The 18,774-nt window shown below is 44.0% G+C and overlaps 1 protein-coding gene across 2 annotated transcripts in view; it reads right to left on the reverse strand.

The window, feature by feature from the left end:
* Positions 1 to 11,815, reverse strand: part of edar (ectodysplasin A receptor) — a 79,966-nt gene extending 68,151 nt beyond the window's left edge. Inside the window, exon 1 of one of the 2 annotated variants that reach the window (XM_065018063.1) lies at positions 11,590 to 11,815. Coding sequence is in view for 1 of the 2 variants with exons in the window: in XM_065018057.1 (XP_064874129.1) it covers positions 9,509 to 9,587 (79 nt within the window). In the remaining variant the exon portion in view is untranslated. Of the gene's footprint in view, positions 1 to 9,508; positions 9,719 to 11,589 lie in introns of those variants that run through there. The other variant, XM_065018057.1, reaches the window with a different exon arrangement.
* Between the last annotated feature and the right edge of the window lie 6,959 nt (positions 11,816 to 18,774).

Here is an 18,774-nt window from a genome sequence, read left to right on the forward strand (position 1 = left end):
AGTCTCTGCATTGGAGAGGTTGTGTCACACACATACTGTAATTATTGTTATCAAGTAAATTTCTCATGGAGTCTCTAACAGATAATTGCAGCATATGCAAGAAAAAACAGGTTGAAAGAGACGGAATTGAGAGAGAGAGAGAAGTGACAGGCTTTTCACTGTGGTTTCACAGACATTAAGAGGCTGTAGTGTTGGTGTACTGTAGTGTACTGTACTGTATTGGTGTGTACTGTGGTGTTGGCGTACTGTATTGTAGGGGTGTACAGTAGTGTTGGTGTACTGTAGTGTACTGTATTGTTGGTGTGTACTGTAGTGTTGGTGTACTGTAGTGTTAGTGTACCGTAGTGTACTGTAGTGTTGGTGTACAGTAGTGTACTGTATTGTTGGTGTATACTGTAGTGTTGGTGTGTACTGCAATGTTGGTGTACTGTGGTGTAGTGTTGGTTTGTACTGTAGTGTTGGTGTATACTGTAGGGTAGTGCTGGTGTACTGCAGTGTTGTGTGTACTGCAGTGTTGTGTGTACTGTAGTGTTGGTGTGTACTGCAGTGTTGATGTACTGCAGTGTTGGTGTACTGTTGGTGTGTACTGTAGTGTTGGTGTACTGTAGAATTGGTGTACTGTAGAATTGGTGTGTACTGCAGTATTGGTGTGTACTGCAGTGTTGGTGTGTACTGCAGTGTTGGTGTGTACTGCAGTGTTGGTGTGTACTGCAGTGTTGGTGTGTACTGCAGTGTTGGTGTGTACTGCAGTGTTGGTTTGTACTGCAGTGTTGGTTTGTACTGCAGTGTTGGTGTACTGTAGAATTGGTGTACTGTAGAATTGGTGTGTACTGCAGTGTTGGTGTACTGCAGTGTTGGTTTACTGTAGAGTTGGTGTACTCGAGCGTTGGTGTACTCGAGTGTTGGTGTACTGTAGAGTTGGTGTGTACTGTAGTGTTGGTATACTGTAGTGTTAGCGTACTGTAGAGTTGGTGTGTACTGCAGTGTTTGTGTACTGTAGTGTACACTACAACTCTACAGTACACCAACACTAGAGTACACCAACTCTACAGTACACCAACACTACAGTACACCAACACTACAGTACACCAACACTACAGTACACACCAACACTACAGTACACACCAACACTACAGTACACACCAACTCTACAGTACACCAACACTACAGTACACACCAACACTACAGTACACCAACTCTGGTGTACTCTAGTGTTGGTGTACTGTAGTGTTGGTGTACTGTAGTGTTGGTGTACTGTAGAGTTGGTGTACTGTAGACACACACACACGGGAAACGTTTCTCTCTCTCTGTGTGACAGCTCAACTGGAGTGACTGAGAGACACACTGACGATCACTTAAACAACTGATGGGAATCAGAGATAAAGATCACCACTAACTCCTACACTATAAATTGTCAATCAATCAGATTCAGATGAGATTGATTACACTACTTTAAGAGGGAGATTGAGTGTATGCCCTCTTTTTTTCATGGTTTCAGAAGACAGGATGGGGGAGTGGTGGATAAGTGGTGATAGCAGGCGGTTGGGGGCTGAAATTAGCTTAATTGAACCACAACCTGTGTGTGTGTGAGAGTGAGTGAGTGGGAGACCCAGTGGCGCTGCTGGGCTTTCAGGATAAAGATAAGAAAATGTTACTTTTTGTTTTGATGAAAAAACTTGTCTTCTGAAAAGGAAGTGAGAGCTGCCAAACGACTCTGCCCCGAGGACCTCATTATCAGACTAATCGAACACATTCAGCACACACACACACCCAGAAGCTTTCATCAGGCTCTAGCCAAGCTCCTCAATCCCCTGCGAGTCCCCGGCGCCCCACACACCCAACACACTCACACTGGAATGCACTTCTCTATTTGAAGAGCGTATCTCTCTCTCTCCCTTCTCTCCCTATTTCTTTCTCTATCCCTCTCTCTCTATCCCCTATCCTTCTTGCTCCGTCTCACTCTTTCCCTTTTCTCTCTCTCCCCCTTCCGCTCTCTGCCCCTCTCTCACTCATTTCCTTTCCCTATCTGTCCCCCACTTCTCCCTCTGTCTGTCCCCCCTCCCTCCTTCTCTGTCATCCTTCTTCCCTCTCCCTCCCTCTCTCTCTGTCCTCCCGGTTAGGACATGTCTGTTTTGAAAGCCAACCTCAATCTCCCAAGGCCCCGGGGAATTAATCTTCTAACGAGAGTTAATCTCACATAAACACACTGAGAGTCATTATCTGTGTCAATAACGGCCTGACAGACCCACATCCCGGGCACAAACCAATACTTTCTACAGACCGACACCTCGGGCACAAATCAATACTTTCTACAGACTGACACCTCGGGCACAAATCAATACTTTCTACAGACCGACACCTCGGGCACAAATCAATACTTTCTATAGACCGACACCTCGGGCACAAATCAATACTTTCTACAGACCGACACCTCGGGCACAAATCAATACTTTCTACACACCGACTCCTCGGGCACAAATCCATACTTTCTACAGACCGACTCCTCGGGCACAAATCAATACCTTCTACAGACCGACTCCTCGGGCACAAATCAATACCTTCTACAGACCGACTCCTCGGGCACAAATCAATACCTTCTACAGACCGACTCCTTGGGCACAAATCAATACCTTCTACAGACCGACTCCTCGGGCACAAATCAATACTTTCTACAGACCGACTCCTTGGGCACAAATCAATACCTTCTACAGACCGACTCCTCGGGCACAAATCAATACCTTCTACAGACCGACTCCTCGGGCACAAATCAATACCTTCTACAGACCGACTCCTTGGGCACAAATCAATACCTTCTACAGACCGACTCCTTGGGCACAAATCAATACTTTCTACAGACTGACTCCTCGGGCACAAATCAATACCTTCTACAGACTGACTCCTCGGGCACAAATCAATACCTTCTACAGACCGACTCCTCGGGCACAAATCAATACTTTCTACAGACTGACACCTCGGGCACAAATCAATACTTTCTACAGACCGACTCCTTGGGCACAAATCAATACCTTCTACAGACCGACTCCTCGGGCACAAATCAATACTTTCTACAGACTGACACCTCAGGCACAAATCAATACTTTCTACACACCGACTCCTCGGGCACAAATCCATACTTTCTACAGACCGACTCCTCGGGCACAAATCAATACCTTCTACAGACCGACTCCTCGGGCACAAATCAATACCTTCTACAGACCGACTCCTCGGGCACAAATCAATACCTTCTACAGACCGACTCCTTGGGCACAAATCAATACCTTCTACAGACCGACTCCCCGGCACAAATCAATACTTTCTACAGACCGACTCCTCGGGCACAAATCAATACCTTCTACAGACTGACTCCTCGGGCACAAATCAATACCTTCTACAGACCGACTCCTCGGGCACAAATCAATACCTTCTACAGACCGACTCCTCGGGCACAAATCAATACTTTCTACAGACTGACACCTCAGGCACAAATCAATACTTTCTACACACCGACTCCTCGGGCACAAATCCATACTTTCTACAGACCGACTCCTCGGGCACAAATCAATACCTTCTACAGACCGACTCCTCGGGCACAAATCAATACTTTCTACAGACCGACTCCTTGGGCACAAATCAATACCTTCTACAGACCGACTCCTTGGGCACAAATCAATACCTTCTACAGACCGACTCCTTGGGCACAAATCAATACTTTCTACAGACTGACTCCTCGGGCACAAATCAATACCTTCTACAGACTGACTCCTCGGGCACAAATCAATACCTTCTACAGACCGACTCCTCGGGCACAAATCAATACCTTCTACAGACCGACTCCTCGGGCACAAATCAATACTTTCTACAGACTGACACCTCAGGCACAAATCAATACTTTCTACAGACCGACTCCTTGGGCACAAATCAATACCTTCTACAGACCGACTCCTCGGGCACAAATCAATACTTTCTACAGACTGACACCTCGGGCACAAATCAATACCTTCTACAGACTGACTCCTCGGGCACAAATCAATACCTTCTACAGACCGACTCCTCGGGCACAAATCAATACCTTCTACAGACCGACTCCTTGGGCACAAATCAATACCTTCTACAGACCGACTCCTCGGGCACAAATCAATACTTTCTACAGACCGACTCCTTGGGCACAAATCAATACCTTCTACAGACCGACTCCTTGGGCACAAATCAATACCTTCTACAGACCGACTCCTCGGGCATGGCTTATAATACTCTACCAGACCCCACAGAGTTCCTATTACAACACAACTTACAGAGGCGCTCACACACAGATACCTTTACGGACACAATTATACAGGGGTCACTGATGGAGTGGAGAATCCACTCTCTCACTCATTCTCTCTTTCTCTCTCAATTCAATTTCAATTTATTGGCATGGGAAACATATGTTTGCATTGCCAAAGCAAGTGAAATAGAAAATAAACAAAAGTGAAATAAACAAAAATGGAAAATAAACATTACACACACAAAAGTTCCAAAAGAATAAAGACATTTCATATTATGTCTATATACAGTGTTGTAATGATATGCAAATAGTTAAAGGACATAAGGGAAATAAATAACCATAGATATAGGTTGTATTTACAATGGTGTTTGTTCTTCACTGGTTGCCCTTGTGGCAACAGGTCACACATTTTGCTGCTGTGATTGCACACTGTGGTATCTCACCCAATAGATATGGGAGTTTATCAAAATGGGATTGTTTTTTGAATTATTTGTGAGTCTGTGTAATCTGAGGGAAATATGTGTCTCTAATATGGTCATACATTTGGCAAGAGGTTAGGAAGTGCAGCTCAGTTTCCACCTCATTTTATGGGCAGTGTGCACATAGCCTGTCTTCTCTTGAGAGCCAGGTCTGCTTTTGGCGGCCTTTCGTTTGCATATAGTCAAAGATTTCCTTAATTTTGGGTCAGTCACATTGGTCAGGTATTATGCCACTGTGTACTCTCTCTCCAAATAGCATTCTAGTTTGCTCAGTTTTTTTGTAAATTATTTCCAATGTGTCAAGGAATTATCTTGTTTTCTCATGATTTGGTTGGGTCTAATTGTGTTGCTGTCCTTTGGTTCTCTGGGGTCTGTTTGTGTTTGTGAACAGAGCCCCAGGACCAGCTTGCTTAGGGGGCTCTTCTCCGGGGTTAATTTCTCTGTATGTGATGGCTTTGTTATGGAAGGTTTGGGAATCGCTTCCTTTTAGGTGGTTATAGAATTTAATGGCTCTTTTCTTGATTTTGATAATTAGCGGGTCTCTTCCTAATTCTGCTCTGCATGCATCATTTGGTGGTTTACGTTGTAGACAGAGGATATTTTTGCAGAATTCTGCATGCAGAGTCTCAATTTGGCATTTGTCCCATTTTGTGAATTTTTGGTTGGTGAGCGGACCCCAGACCTCACAACCATAAAGAGCAATGGGTTCTATAACTGATTCAAGTATTTCTAGCCAGATCCTAATTGGTATGTCAATTTATATGTTCCTTTTGATGGCATAGAAGACTCTGGGTTGAGGTCAGTGATAAAGTAGTCTACAGTGCTACTGCCAAGAAATTAGCTATAGATGTAACTACCATAGGAGCCCCCTCGAAGCCTACCATTGACTATGTACATACACAGCGTCCGACAGAGCTGCAGGAGTTGTGACGCATTTTTGTTGGTTATGTTGTCATAGTTGTGCCTAGGATGGCATATGGGGCAGGGAATGCCGTCACCTCCAGGTAGGTGTTTGTCCCCCTGTGTGCTGAGGGTGTCAGGTTCTTGTCCGGTTCTGGCATTTAGGTTGACACAGACTAGTACATGTCCCTGAGCCTGGAAATTGTTGATCTCCCCCTCTAGGATGGAGAAGCTGTCATCGTTATTAAAGTATAAGGATTATATTAGGGGGATATAGGTAGCACACATGAGGACATTTCCTTATTAATTTTAAGCCAGATGTAAAATGTTGCTGTTTTGACTAATTTAATAGAGTGGGTTAGGTCTGCTCTATAGCAAATAAGCATACCTCCTGAGTCTCTTCCCTGTTTCACACCTGGTAGTTTGGTGGATAGGACTTCCAACTCTCTGTAACCTAGAGGGCAACCAGTGGGTCCGTCTCCTTATACCATGTTTCTTGTAGGATGACAATGTCGGTATTTCCAATTTCTATGATGAAGTCAGGGTTCTGGCTCTTTAGGCCAAAGGCAGATGACCTCAGACCTTGTATATATCAGGATGAGATAGTAAAAGCTTCCTGTTCCATAGTGTCTAGTGTTGTTTTTGTGTGGTTTAGGCCCGGACTATCACAGTAGATATGAGCAGAGTATGTTGAGCATCTGATACATGCCTCTTAGGTCGCAGGATGGGGATTGTTCGGGTGCAATAGTGGAGGTTGGGCCTGTTGCTCTGCTCACGGTCTGGGCATAATTATGTCCTGCTCTCATGTTGAGGTCTGTGCTGCAGGGGCCGAAAGGGCATAGGTCTGATATGGTGTGGCCTATATTCTGTGTGACCAGGGTTTGCTTGGGGTAGTCTTAGCTGGTTGGGGTTTGCCTGGTGATGCTGTGGTCTGGGTGTAGGTCTTCTTGGCGTGAGTTCTCTTGGTGCAGGTACTTCCGGAGTGGGTCTTGCAGGTCTGGGAGGGTGTCTCGCTGGTCTGGGCGGGGTGTCCGTTGCTCTGTTGCTCCTGTATGAGGTGTTACGGCTACGGTTGAGGGTGACGTCCTTCAGGGTCCTGGCAAAAGTTGGGATTGCTGCCTTGTAGAGGTGGACCTGGTCGTAAAGGCAGTTCAAGTCCAGGGTGGAGTGGTGGGCCAGGTAGACATTAGGTGTTGAGGCACAGTCTCTTGAAATGCTTGCATTCACCCGCTGTATGGTGGCATGGTGAAAGTCTTTTCGTGTTAGCAGGGTGGAAATAACCACTTGTGGGTCTCTCTTCAATAACCATCACTAATCAGCAGGATGGAACACGTTGAGCTGCTGTATTCAACAACAGATGCGTATTTATCAGTATCACGTTGATTGAAGGTGATCTAGTATCTTGTAACATCCCTGGCACACAGTTTCATTAATTATGTATCCTCACCCGTCAATAGGCAATGTAAAACGCTTTGAGTGTTGGAAAAAGTGTTTTATAACTCCAATCCATTGTGTGTCATCATAAGCATTAGTCATATGCAACAAACATTTTCCATTACAGCAGTTAAGCAGAGTGAATAGTAGCCAGCTGACACTTGATTTGATCTAACCCGACAGAACTATCTATAACTATTAACTGTTATTCAGTCATTACTGATCCTGGACCTGTCAGGGCTGTCAGTGTTGGTCTACAGACAGACTGATTTATTGCAAAATCCCCCTAGAGACCCAGGAGGGGCAATCATCTTCTACACACACACACACACACACACACACACACACACACACACACACACACACACACACACACACACACACACACACACACACACACAGAGAGAAAAACACAGAAGGTAAGCGCCAGAACAACAGCTGTCTTCAGATAGCATCTGTCTTATCTTTCTCTCTCTCTCTCTCTCTCTCTCTCTCTCTCTCTCTCTCTTGGGTAAATCTATTTGAATTCAATCCAATTTTGACAGCACCACTTTTGATTCGACGTTAAAAATGATGACATTTTAATTTCAAAACATTATTTTCAAGAAATAATATAATATTTTGACAACACTGTTTGTAAGCTTTAAAATAATATCAAACTCAACCGTTTCTATTTTCCAGTGATGAAGACATGGATGTCTCATGGTAGGGTGGGGCATGCAGAATGGGTCAACTTAGAGAACCTTTATCTCCTCAATTCAAACCATAAAGTGACAGAATGTTCAGAATAATCCTAGATATCCAGTCTAGTTTAACTTTCTATGTGAATCCTAATGTTCATGCAGCAAAATGTGTTTTGGAGTTATTTCTGTAAACCTGGTAAACAGATTTGATTGTTTTGTTTTTCTGTTCCCCAACTTTATCCCTGAACCCCGGGTCTTATCCCAAGCTCCCTTCCTCTACATGAATCCTATCTCTCTCTAACCCCAACCCCCGTTCCCTGATCTCTCTGTGGTAACAGATGTGATCTATCATCTAAAGGACGCAACGGAAATGAATGTTTAACCCCGTAATGGATATTTACTGTGAGTTGATAATGACTCTGTCAGATTAGGATGTGGCTTCTCTAACAAAGCAATCAGGGAGGAGATGAAGCCAAGAACCCAATTAAACCCTTTCTCACACAGACGCGTGCATATTCGCGCGCACACACATACACACACACACACGCATACATACAAGTACACGTGTGCACATATGTGTGCATGCACAAATACAAAGCGCATGTGGTTCATATGCCTGTGGTTTAATTCCGATGACAATTAAACCAATACTTTAATGAAGTGAAGTGCTGGACTCTTGGCATTAGTCTCAACCTTCTGTAGTCAATGTCTGTTTTCCATTCTAAAGCCTTCTCTCCTTCTCTCCTTTTCTCCTGTACTTTCCTCTCCACATTTTGCCCTCTCCTCTCTGTCTCTCTCTCACAAACGTACGAACACACACACACACACACACACACACCATCCTGCTGCTTCCAACTAATGAACAACTCCTAAACACAATCAGTCAGATACTGAAGGATTTCTCCTTTAAAGCCAATTATTCCTCTTTAATACATACAGACCTGCCAAATGCTCTCATATCTCAAACACATGTTACCACTACAACTAACCTCCATGCAGAAACATCATAAACAGAGCTGGGGGAAGGGAGAACATTGGGTACTGAAGACAGTTTGTTCTCATTAGAACTAAACACTTTGCAGCCAACAAACAGCACAAGTATTAAATACACATTGAAATACACATGAAAATACACCCAGGCATTAACAGCAGTTGGAAGTGAGTAGGTGGGTGCGGAAGGGATTGAAAGGATAGAGTTTGATTTCTTTACTGAAAGACTACACTGTAAAAAAACACAAAAACATGTTGATTCAACGTACAATTGGAAGGCAACCAGCTGTGAGTTTGCTCAACAAAATGTTTACACACAAACATTTTGGAGCTGGTTGCCTTACAATTGGACATTGACTCAACATATTTGTTCTTCTTTTTTTATGGTGCATCATCATAAACATCAGATGATTCATGGAGATGAAGCTTATATCAGATTGTTTCCATGTTTTCAGAGAGACTCCCAGAGTTATTAAACAGGTTCATATCATCACAAGGCTGTACTGATACAACTGTGTGCATGCAAGTGGGTGTGTGTGTGTATGTGTGTGTGTGTGTGTGTGTGTGTATCTGGTGTAGTCTCTTCATCTCTCTTCATCTCTGATTGCTTTAATTACAGACTGACTATCACCTTTCAGAGTGCAGGAAAAACAAACTCTTAATGCACATTAAAAGGAGTTGTAACACACACACACACACACACACACAGACACACCTCCAGCCACACCACTCAGTAGTCCCTTTGATTTCTGTCTTACGTGATCTGTCTTTCATCGTCGCCTCTCCCTGATCCCTCTCTTCTTTACCTCCACTGAGGCAGAACGTCTCTCTCTCCATATTACCTTCGTCTAATGCTTTATCTACTGAGCGTTATTGTAGGTGGGCGGGTCCATTTACTGTGTCTAACTCATTAGCAGGTGGGAAAAATGGTTTCGGTCTGCCTCTCTCTGTTCCTTAGTCTTTAGCATGACAGCAGAACGGCTGACCATCTGTCTGTCAGTCCATTTGTGTTTAGTGTGGGATGGTTATGGTGTCTGTAGCACAAGAGTCGATGGGTCGGAGAGGGGCTGGGCTCTAGTGAGTAGAGGACTCCGAGCAGTGGGCTATGGGACCCTGGGCTTTGGTCTGACGGACTGGACTGACAACGTCTCATTAGCCTCAAACAGCCAGACATACAGTAGAAGAGAGAGAGAGCAGTGACCCTTCTGACCCTTCTCCCTCTTCTCTCCTCAAACACATTAGGTTATAACACAATTATTACTGAAAGTGAATTGATGCATGGAGGATACACTCCTTCAATTACACACCATGTTAATCTAGGGACATTGGATCTGCTTAGATTACGGTGTATTTTGAAAGTTAGAACAACATCTGTTACAGGTCAGCTCGTATGGTTATCTATTTACACATTTAAGGATAAGGAGTTCAACATCCTCTATTGAGACAAGCTCAATCACCTTACAGGGAGATATCTGTGAATCTGCTTAAAAGCTTGAGTGTTACATTTGAATCTATATTAGGATACATATTGTTTGAATTTAATATTATCTGACATAATGAGAACTTTCTGCTACGTGTATCTGGAGACAGGATATGTGTTTGTTCTCCAGAAATCTGCATTCATTTGTAAACTTAATATAGCCTATTAGGTCTATAGTGCAGGCTTGTCAGGCACACGTCACCATTGTCCTTGTACAGAACATTCTAAACCTTCAAAATAAGATATGATGTCTTTAAAAAATATATATAGCTAACTTTTTTAAAGTTTAAAATGTTATCAGCAGAATTTCAGTGATACAGATAAATTCCTTACTATGCTACTAAAAAAGCTATTAGCCTATCCGAATGATTACTACGCAAATATTAATATTATCATTGCTACTTTTGTTGTTATTATGATCAGTATTTCCTTTCATCCATTTAATCCTGCGGCGCCATACTAAAGCTTTGAAGATGAGTTACACTTTTTCTTTCTGACGTTTCTTCTTTATTTATCCTTTCTACCTCAAACATGAAAAACTGCGGCGGTGTGCCGGGGGGAGAGGGTTCGGAGAGCAGAGACACAGAGTGAGGGATTGATTTCCACCCTCAGCGCTGCAGCCGTAGTTCAAAGCTCCAGACTTCAGAGAGCGTCAGGACCCAGCATGTCGAGCCCGGGTTAGGCTGCCTGTCTGCGGCCAGGAGTTCCCCCAGGGCCCGGGGAGGGCGAAAACCAGGCGGCACCGTCAAAACAATTATGCGGAGAGGATTGAGAGAAGAGTAAAGCACACACCGGGACCGGGACCGATCAGGACCCGTCGCTGTCTCAGAACCCGCTGTCTCTCTCGGGAGATGAGAGGTGAACTAAGAGCCCATGCTCTCTTCATGTAACAATTACCTCCACGATGGTAGGCTACATCCCTAATGGATCAGTAATAAACCTGGTGCCCTAAACGTTATTACTTCCCAACATACCACTTAGCGACCACACACACTCACACACTGCGCTCTATTATCATTGCAATTAACTACAGGTCTAATATAAAGTGAAATACCGGTATGAAAAAGAAAAAGAAACTCCGGTTTAGAGCAATTACTAGGCTATATTATCAAATCTTTAAGGCAGATAAACAGGCCTATTTAAATATGTAGATAATTTGACATTTGTCCATTTATATCTTGTGGCTAACTTTTCTGAATATTTGCTTCATTTTCGACCAACAAACAATGTAACACATGCAGTTATTTTCGAAAATTAAAATGACAGTTAAGTAGGCTATATATGTGTCTGCAGCATAAATGCTCCAGGAATTTCCCCAAATCTTGCAGCAATCCCGTTTTACATTCCAAAGCACTTTACCTGCGTGTAGGGTGGAGTTGAGACGGGACAGGTCTGGCGGCGTGTAGCCTATCTCTCTGAGCGGACTGCTGTAGCTTAATGATCAGACTGTATTGAGCAGTCTGACAGGCATCACCAATATCTAAACAGCTGTAAACAAATCCTTCGTTAATCTTGTTGTTTTCAGCCCACCGTGTGCACATGCCCTGCGATCCAGAGTAGCTCCTCCTCACAGGAAAATATAAATGTTCTCCGCCCTAGAAGATGAGGATCAACCTGATGCAGGTAGCGAATGGTATTTATGTGCCTCCACAACTCCACTACGACATCTAGAGGTGAACCCCAAACAATACATCTCCTCTTGGTAGGCTATTGAATTAACCTATTCTAGCTAATGTTAGGCTACTGATGTGGTGAGACGGAGACCATTCAATAAATCTACTCACATGTATCTGCATCTATCCTTTCATCAGTGTGCCATCAAGCTATTTGAGAGAGAGAGGAAGGGAGAGGAGGGGTTTGTGTTTGTATCTGGTATCCGTGTTGTTGGTCCATAAATAAAAGGGGAGCATTAAACTTCATACTTTGTACCTTTAAAGAACATGAAAGCTTCAGACTCTGGTTCATGTGTCTAAGATTTGAAATGTTCCTTCTGGTTTATGAGTGTTGAGTTATTGATGTGATGTTTATTTATTTGTTTATCAGTCGGCGCCAGTTGTTTGGGACGGACCGAACCCTGGACTTTCCCCGAGGCACGAGAACTGACCAAAGAGACTCCACCACTCTGTCTCGCTGTCTGTCTTCTCTCCTTACTCTGCCCGGTCTCCCTCTCCCCTTCCTCTCCGCTCCTCCGCAGGAAAGAGCAGATAAAAGAGGTGCTTAGAGCTTCTGAGGAGAGAGAGGTGTGTTTGAAGAGCTAACTCCTGTAAGTCCTATAATTATACCTTTCTGCCCCCCTCTCTCTTTCTCTCTCTCTCCCCTCTCACTCCTCTCTCTCTCTCTGGCAGCTCTGAGCCCGGTGGCCCTCTCATCCTCTCATCTCTGATCCTCACAGGAGCAGCTTCCTTCCTTCCTGACCGACAGACAGACAGACTGACAAACAAAGAGACCAGTGAAGAGCAACAGAGCCTCACTGGGATGAAAACACCTATCATACTACATTACTCCAGATTACTACTACCATAGGACCACAGCCAGAGCAAACAGAACCCCAGTCAGCTGTCTTCTAAAGCCAACAGCGATAAGGCCAATATCAGCTCTTTAATAAAGACAGCTGGTGTAGGAGGAAGTTATCTAGCTACTGAAGCCAAAACAAATATCGCAGACTTCTTCTCTCTATTTAAAGTTTAAACTATATTTAGCCATCCATGTAAGTCACAGGAGCTCCAGGCTCCTGACGCTTTGCATGATGGGTACTCTGTAAAGGTGGGCATATTCTATCCTCTCCTGTAAATACACGTCCTCATACACACAACACACACACGCACACAGATGTGTATGCTGTCCTCTAACCACTGTACTCTTCAACAGGAGAGCAAATTCTGTTACCATGGTGACTGTAGTGTCAGCTAACCTAGTTTCCACGGTGGAAGGACATTGGGTGAAGAGAGAAGGCTAGCCTATTGGTAACATTATTGATGTACAGTCAGTTTTAAATATAACAACTTCACAACTGTTTTCTTTACAACACTCAGACACAGATTTTCAGTGGTGAATTGCGTTTGGGATGGTTAGATGAAACACGCATAACATGTGGGCAGGAGAGGGAGGGGCTAGTTACACACACACACACACACACGTAGAAACTTACTTGCTTGCTTATGGTGGGCCATCATATCGATGATGACATTCCATATCTGCCTCTATTTGTGAGTCTTTGTGTGACTGTAAAGTTCAATCCCTGACACACATCATCTGTTTCAGACGGGGCATGTGAAGTCTCTGACTGGGGGTGTAGGTGAACACACACACACAGCCGCCTCTTCCTATTCGTAGACTACACACTGCTAGGGGGCCCCACCACCCCCAAAACATATAATACAAATGTTGTTTTTTTAGGAACTAAGATAGTCTGAAAAGTAGAATACACAAGGTGCAATGTTTTAATTTGGTAGTGCATCAGCAGTTTTCCACTTGTTATGTCAGTCACTCAATTAGCACCCATGTCAGAAAAACATTTTGTATTGCTAGTGATGGGTTCTGGGTTCTGACTCCTAAACTTGGAATAGTGTTAATTATCAGGTATCCTATTGAAATATTGAGTGCTATAGTCTAGGAGGGTCTACCTACACCAGAAGTTAATGGTTATCTGTAGGAGGAATGAATATGGTGGAGGCAATTAAGCTTGGATTGTACTGAGTGAAGGAAAGACGATCACATGTTGGCAGGCACTGATAAGGGTGGAGAGATGTGGTTTAGTGAGGAAGGGGGCCAAGGTCAGGTCAGATCACGTTAAGGGAGAAGGAATAGTTTATTTCCTGCCTAGCAACAAAGATGTCATGTTTAGAGAGAAGGGGGAGATTCCACCCCAAATTGGGGTATATATGGGACGGCAGGTAGCCTAGAGCATTGGGCCAGTAACTGAAAGGTTGCTGGATCGAATCCCCGAACTGACAAGGTAAAAATCTGTCATTCTGCCCCTGAATAAGTTAACTCATTGTTCCCCGGTAGACTGTAATTGTAAATAATAATTTCTTATTAACTGACTTGCCAGGTAAAAAAAAAATGTGTAGAATTGCAGGAAATGTACTTTAACACTGCCAACATTTGATCTTTTACCAAGAGGGGGGACACGAAAACGTTTTGCTTGTGATGTGGGGGGGGGCCCCAACCATAGCTCACTTAGGCCCTCCAAAAGGCTAGAGGTGGCCCTGCACACAAACACACACACAAGCACACACACACACACACACACACACACACATACACACACACTACCTGCACGTCAGGAGGTTTAGACCCTGTGCTCGTCTCTGTGGGTGGTAGATAACAGTGCCGCCCCTTAGCCAGGCAGGATGTCTGATCTGTGGAACTCAACTCACAGCCTGCCACTTAATACCCCCCCCCCCCCCCCCCACACACACACACACACACACACACACCCTGGGGCAGGAGTTAAATGTGAGAAACAGGTAGAGACAGACAGAGACAAAATGTACTGTGCAGCTGACAGACCTTCTCCTTCCTCAGCCATGGGGCTCTAACAGGAACTTAGACTGCATCTGAAGTGGTACTCTGTTCCCTGTAAGGCTCTGTGAAATAGGAGTGCACTATGGTGTCATTTCAAACCAGAAACATGGTTTGGGTGGCAACTAGGAATATGTGTGTGTGTTCAGTCCAAGAGCAACCTCTTAGATCTTACAGGATAGGCTCAAGCAGTTAATATTGTAAGTCGCTCTGGATAAGAGCGTCTGCTAAATGACTTAAATGTAAATGTAAATGTTAATACTTTTCATCAAAACATCTGGGCTATGGATCAGTTCAACATATCACCAGCAGGCGCCGCTAGAACCCCTCTGTTACCATCAATACTAGGCTACCCTCTGTCCACAATACAAACAACAGATATTTCTTTAGATGTCAGCAGGGTGGCAGTATCTTCACACATTTGTCTGCTCTGGTCTGACTAATGCGTAGCCGCAGGAAGTAGGGGTGATGAGGGTGCTGCAGCACTCCCTGAAATATCTGAATGAAAACAAATGTTAATATTAATCACAAAAGTAGTGCAATGGGCCTTTACAAGTCCTGTATTAGCAGACCTATATAGCCAACTAGCGAGACAAAAAAAAATCTGAGGACCATCCTCCTCAGTGAATTTCATAAAAATAAATGTTTAAAACATTAAAGTTATCAGTTTTAAATAAAGCTATACTAAATGTATTCACGTCACCAAATAATTGATTAAAACATACTGTTTTGCAATGAAGGGCTACAGTAGCCTCAACAGCACTCTGTAGGGTAGCACCATTTGACTGAGCCATGCCACCTTGCCCGTCCAACATTTCCTCATTTCCCGCCCCTTCTAATGCGACTAGCCCCAATGCTCCTCCTTCTTTTCCCCTGCCCCGCTACAAAGTTTCTTCCTGCAGGCGGTCACTGAGTCCGAGGTGCTAAAAGAGCTCCTTAACATGACCCCAAAAAGCAATCTGGGTCAGATGGTTTAGACCCTTTTGTCTTTAAGGTTGCTGCCCCTATCATCACCAAGCCTCTCTCTGATGTTTTCAGCCTGTCTCTCCTCTCTGGGGAGGCTTCCATTGCGTGGAAGGCAGCCATGGTTCGTCCTTTATTTAAAGGGAGGGATTAAGCTGATCCTAACTGTAATAGGCCTATTTCTATTTTGCCCTGTTAATCAAAAGTGTTGGAAAAACTTGTCAATCATCAACTGACTGGCTTTCTTGATGTCTATAGTATTCTCTCAGGTATGCAGTCTGGTTTCCGCTCAGGTTATGGATGTGTCACTGCAACCTTAAGGGTCCTCAATGATGTCACCATTGCCCTTGATTCTAAGCAATGTTGTGCTGCTATTTTCATTGACTTGAACAAGGCTTTTGATACGGTAGGCCGTTCCATTATTGTGGCCCGGCAAAGGAGTATTGGTGTCTCTGATGAGTCTTTGGCCTGGTTTGCTAACTACCTCTCTCAAGGAGTGCAGTGTATAAAGTCAGAACATCTGCTGTCTCAGCCACTGCCTGTCGCCAAGGCTCGATCCTAGGCCGCACGCTCTTCTCAATTCACATCAACAACATAGCTCAGGCAGTGGGAAGCTCTCTCATCCATTTTAATGCAGATGATAGTCTTATACTCAGCTGGCCCCTCCCTGGGTTTTGTGTTAAACGCTCTACGACAAAGCTTTCTTAGTGTCCAACAAGTTTTCTATGCCCTTAACCTTGTTCTGAACACCTCCAAAACAAAGGTTATGTGGTTTGGTAAGAAGAATACCCCTCTTCCCACAGTTGTTAATACTACCTCTGAGGGTTTAGAGCTTGAGGTAGTCACCTCATACAAGTACTTGGGAGTATGGTTTGACGTTACACTGTCCTTCTCTAAGCACATATCAAAGTTGCAGGCTAAAGTTAAGTCTAGACTTGGTTTCCTCTAAAGTAATCACTCCTCTTTCACCCCTGCTGTCAAACTAACCCTGATTCAGATGACCATCCTACCCATGCTAGTTTACAGAGACGTAATTTATAGATCGGCAGGTAAGAGTGCTCTCGAACGGCTAGATGTTCTTTACCATTCGGCCATCAGATTTGCCACCAATTCTCCTTATAGGACACATCAATGCACTCTATACTCTGTAAACTGGTCATCTCTGTATACCCGTTGCAAGACCCACTGGTTGATGCTTATTTATAAAACCCTCTTAGGCCTCACTCCCCCCTATCTGAGATACTGTACCTACTGCAGCCCTCATCCTCCACATACAACACCCATTCTGCCAGTCACATTCTGTTAAAGGTCCCCAAAGCACACACATCCCCGGGTTGCTCCTCTTTTCAGTTCGCTGCAGCTAGCAACTGGAACGAGTTGCAACAAACACTCAAACTGGATAGTTTTATCTCCATCTCTCCATTCAATCATGGACACTCTTACTGACAGTTGTGGCTGATTTGCGTGATGTATTGTTGTCTCTAACTTCTTGCCCTTTTTTCTGTTCTCTGTACCCAATAATGTTTGTATCATGTTTTGTGCTGTTACCATGTTGTGCTGCTGCTAAAATGTTGTTATGTTGTGTTGCTACCATGCTGTGTTGTCATGTGTTGCTACCTTGCTATGCTGTTGTCTTAGGTCTCTTTTTATATAGTGTTGTGTTCAAATCAAATGTATTTATATAGCCCTTCGTACATCAGCTGATATCTCAAAGTGCTGTACAGAAACCCAGCCTAAAACCCCAAACAGCAAGCAATGCAGGTGTAGAAGCACGGTGGCTAGGAAAAACTCCCTAGAAAGGCCAAAACCTAGGAAGAAACCTAGAGAGGAACCAGGCTATGAGGGGTGGCCAGTCCTCTTCTGGCTGTGCCGGGTGGAGATTATAACAGAACATGGCCGAGATGTTCAAATGTTCATAAATGACCCGCATGGTCAAACAATAATAGTAGTAACAGTAGTTGTCGAGGGTGCAGCAAGTCAGCACCTCAGGAGTAAATGTTAGTTGGCTTTTCATAGCCGATCATTAAGAGTATCTCTACCACTCCTGCTCTCTCTAGAGAGTTGAAAACAGCAGGTCTGGGACAGGTTGCACGTCCGGTGAACAGGTCAGGTCACATACAGCTGATGTGTTGTGCATTGAAGTCCAGTAGCGAAAGGAAATAGTGAGAGGAGGAGAGAGCATAGACATGAAATGGAATACAACTTGGCTGCTATGAAAGTGAACTGTGGTTATGTGTGATCAGGGGATTCCACAGACTCTGTTGAAAAACATTTCTTAAATGGAAGCAAACGGAACGAAACGGGGATTAACAAACCTGAATTTGTTCAATAGAAACTCTCATTTGCAACTACTGGACTAATGATTACACCCTAGACAAGCTAGATGCAGTCAATAGTGTCTGTCCATGTGTCACTGTCTGTCACCTCAAAATGTTCTCTCGACCCATGTGCACCTATGTTGTAAACTTTCATTCATAGACTAGTTGTTGCAACCTCATGAAGGGTATAGAGAACATTTGAGTAGCATGTAGTAGTCTAAACCTATCGCTGTTACATTGAGCTGGGTGAATGGAATATGAATGACAGTCATCCAATATGCTGTAATAGAAATAAAGCCATGCTCATCAAAAAATTTAATCGTCCTGGTTCATTTTAAATGGCACCGACCGCCACTGGTGTTGGTTATTCTGTGGTAGAATGACCTACTCTCCTAATGGAGTCTACCAAATATCTGGCTCAGTTCGCTTATTGACTTGACACATTATTTATAAAGATAAGCCACACTACTAGCGCATCAGAGATGGTGACAGGTTTTGGGGATAATCTGTGTTGCATTATACCACTTGAATGCATTCCACACTCTGTTCATCCCCATAGAATAACAGTAACATCACACTCTCACACACACACACACACACACACACACACACAGAGAGAGAGAGAAAGAAGAGAGCGAGAGGGGCTGCCTGGTTGCCTGCATGGGCTTCGTTGTGGGAAATTGCACAGCAGAGCGTGACCTCACTGCATTCTGCACAGCTGTGCGAGCAAGCAAAGAGA

Source organism: Oncorhynchus nerka, linkage group LG1, assembly GCF_034236695.1.
Source record: "Oncorhynchus nerka isolate Pitt River linkage group LG1, Oner_Uvic_2.0, whole genome shotgun sequence".
Classification (NCBI taxonomy): domain Eukaryota; kingdom Metazoa; phylum Chordata; class Actinopteri; order Salmoniformes; family Salmonidae; genus Oncorhynchus; species Oncorhynchus nerka.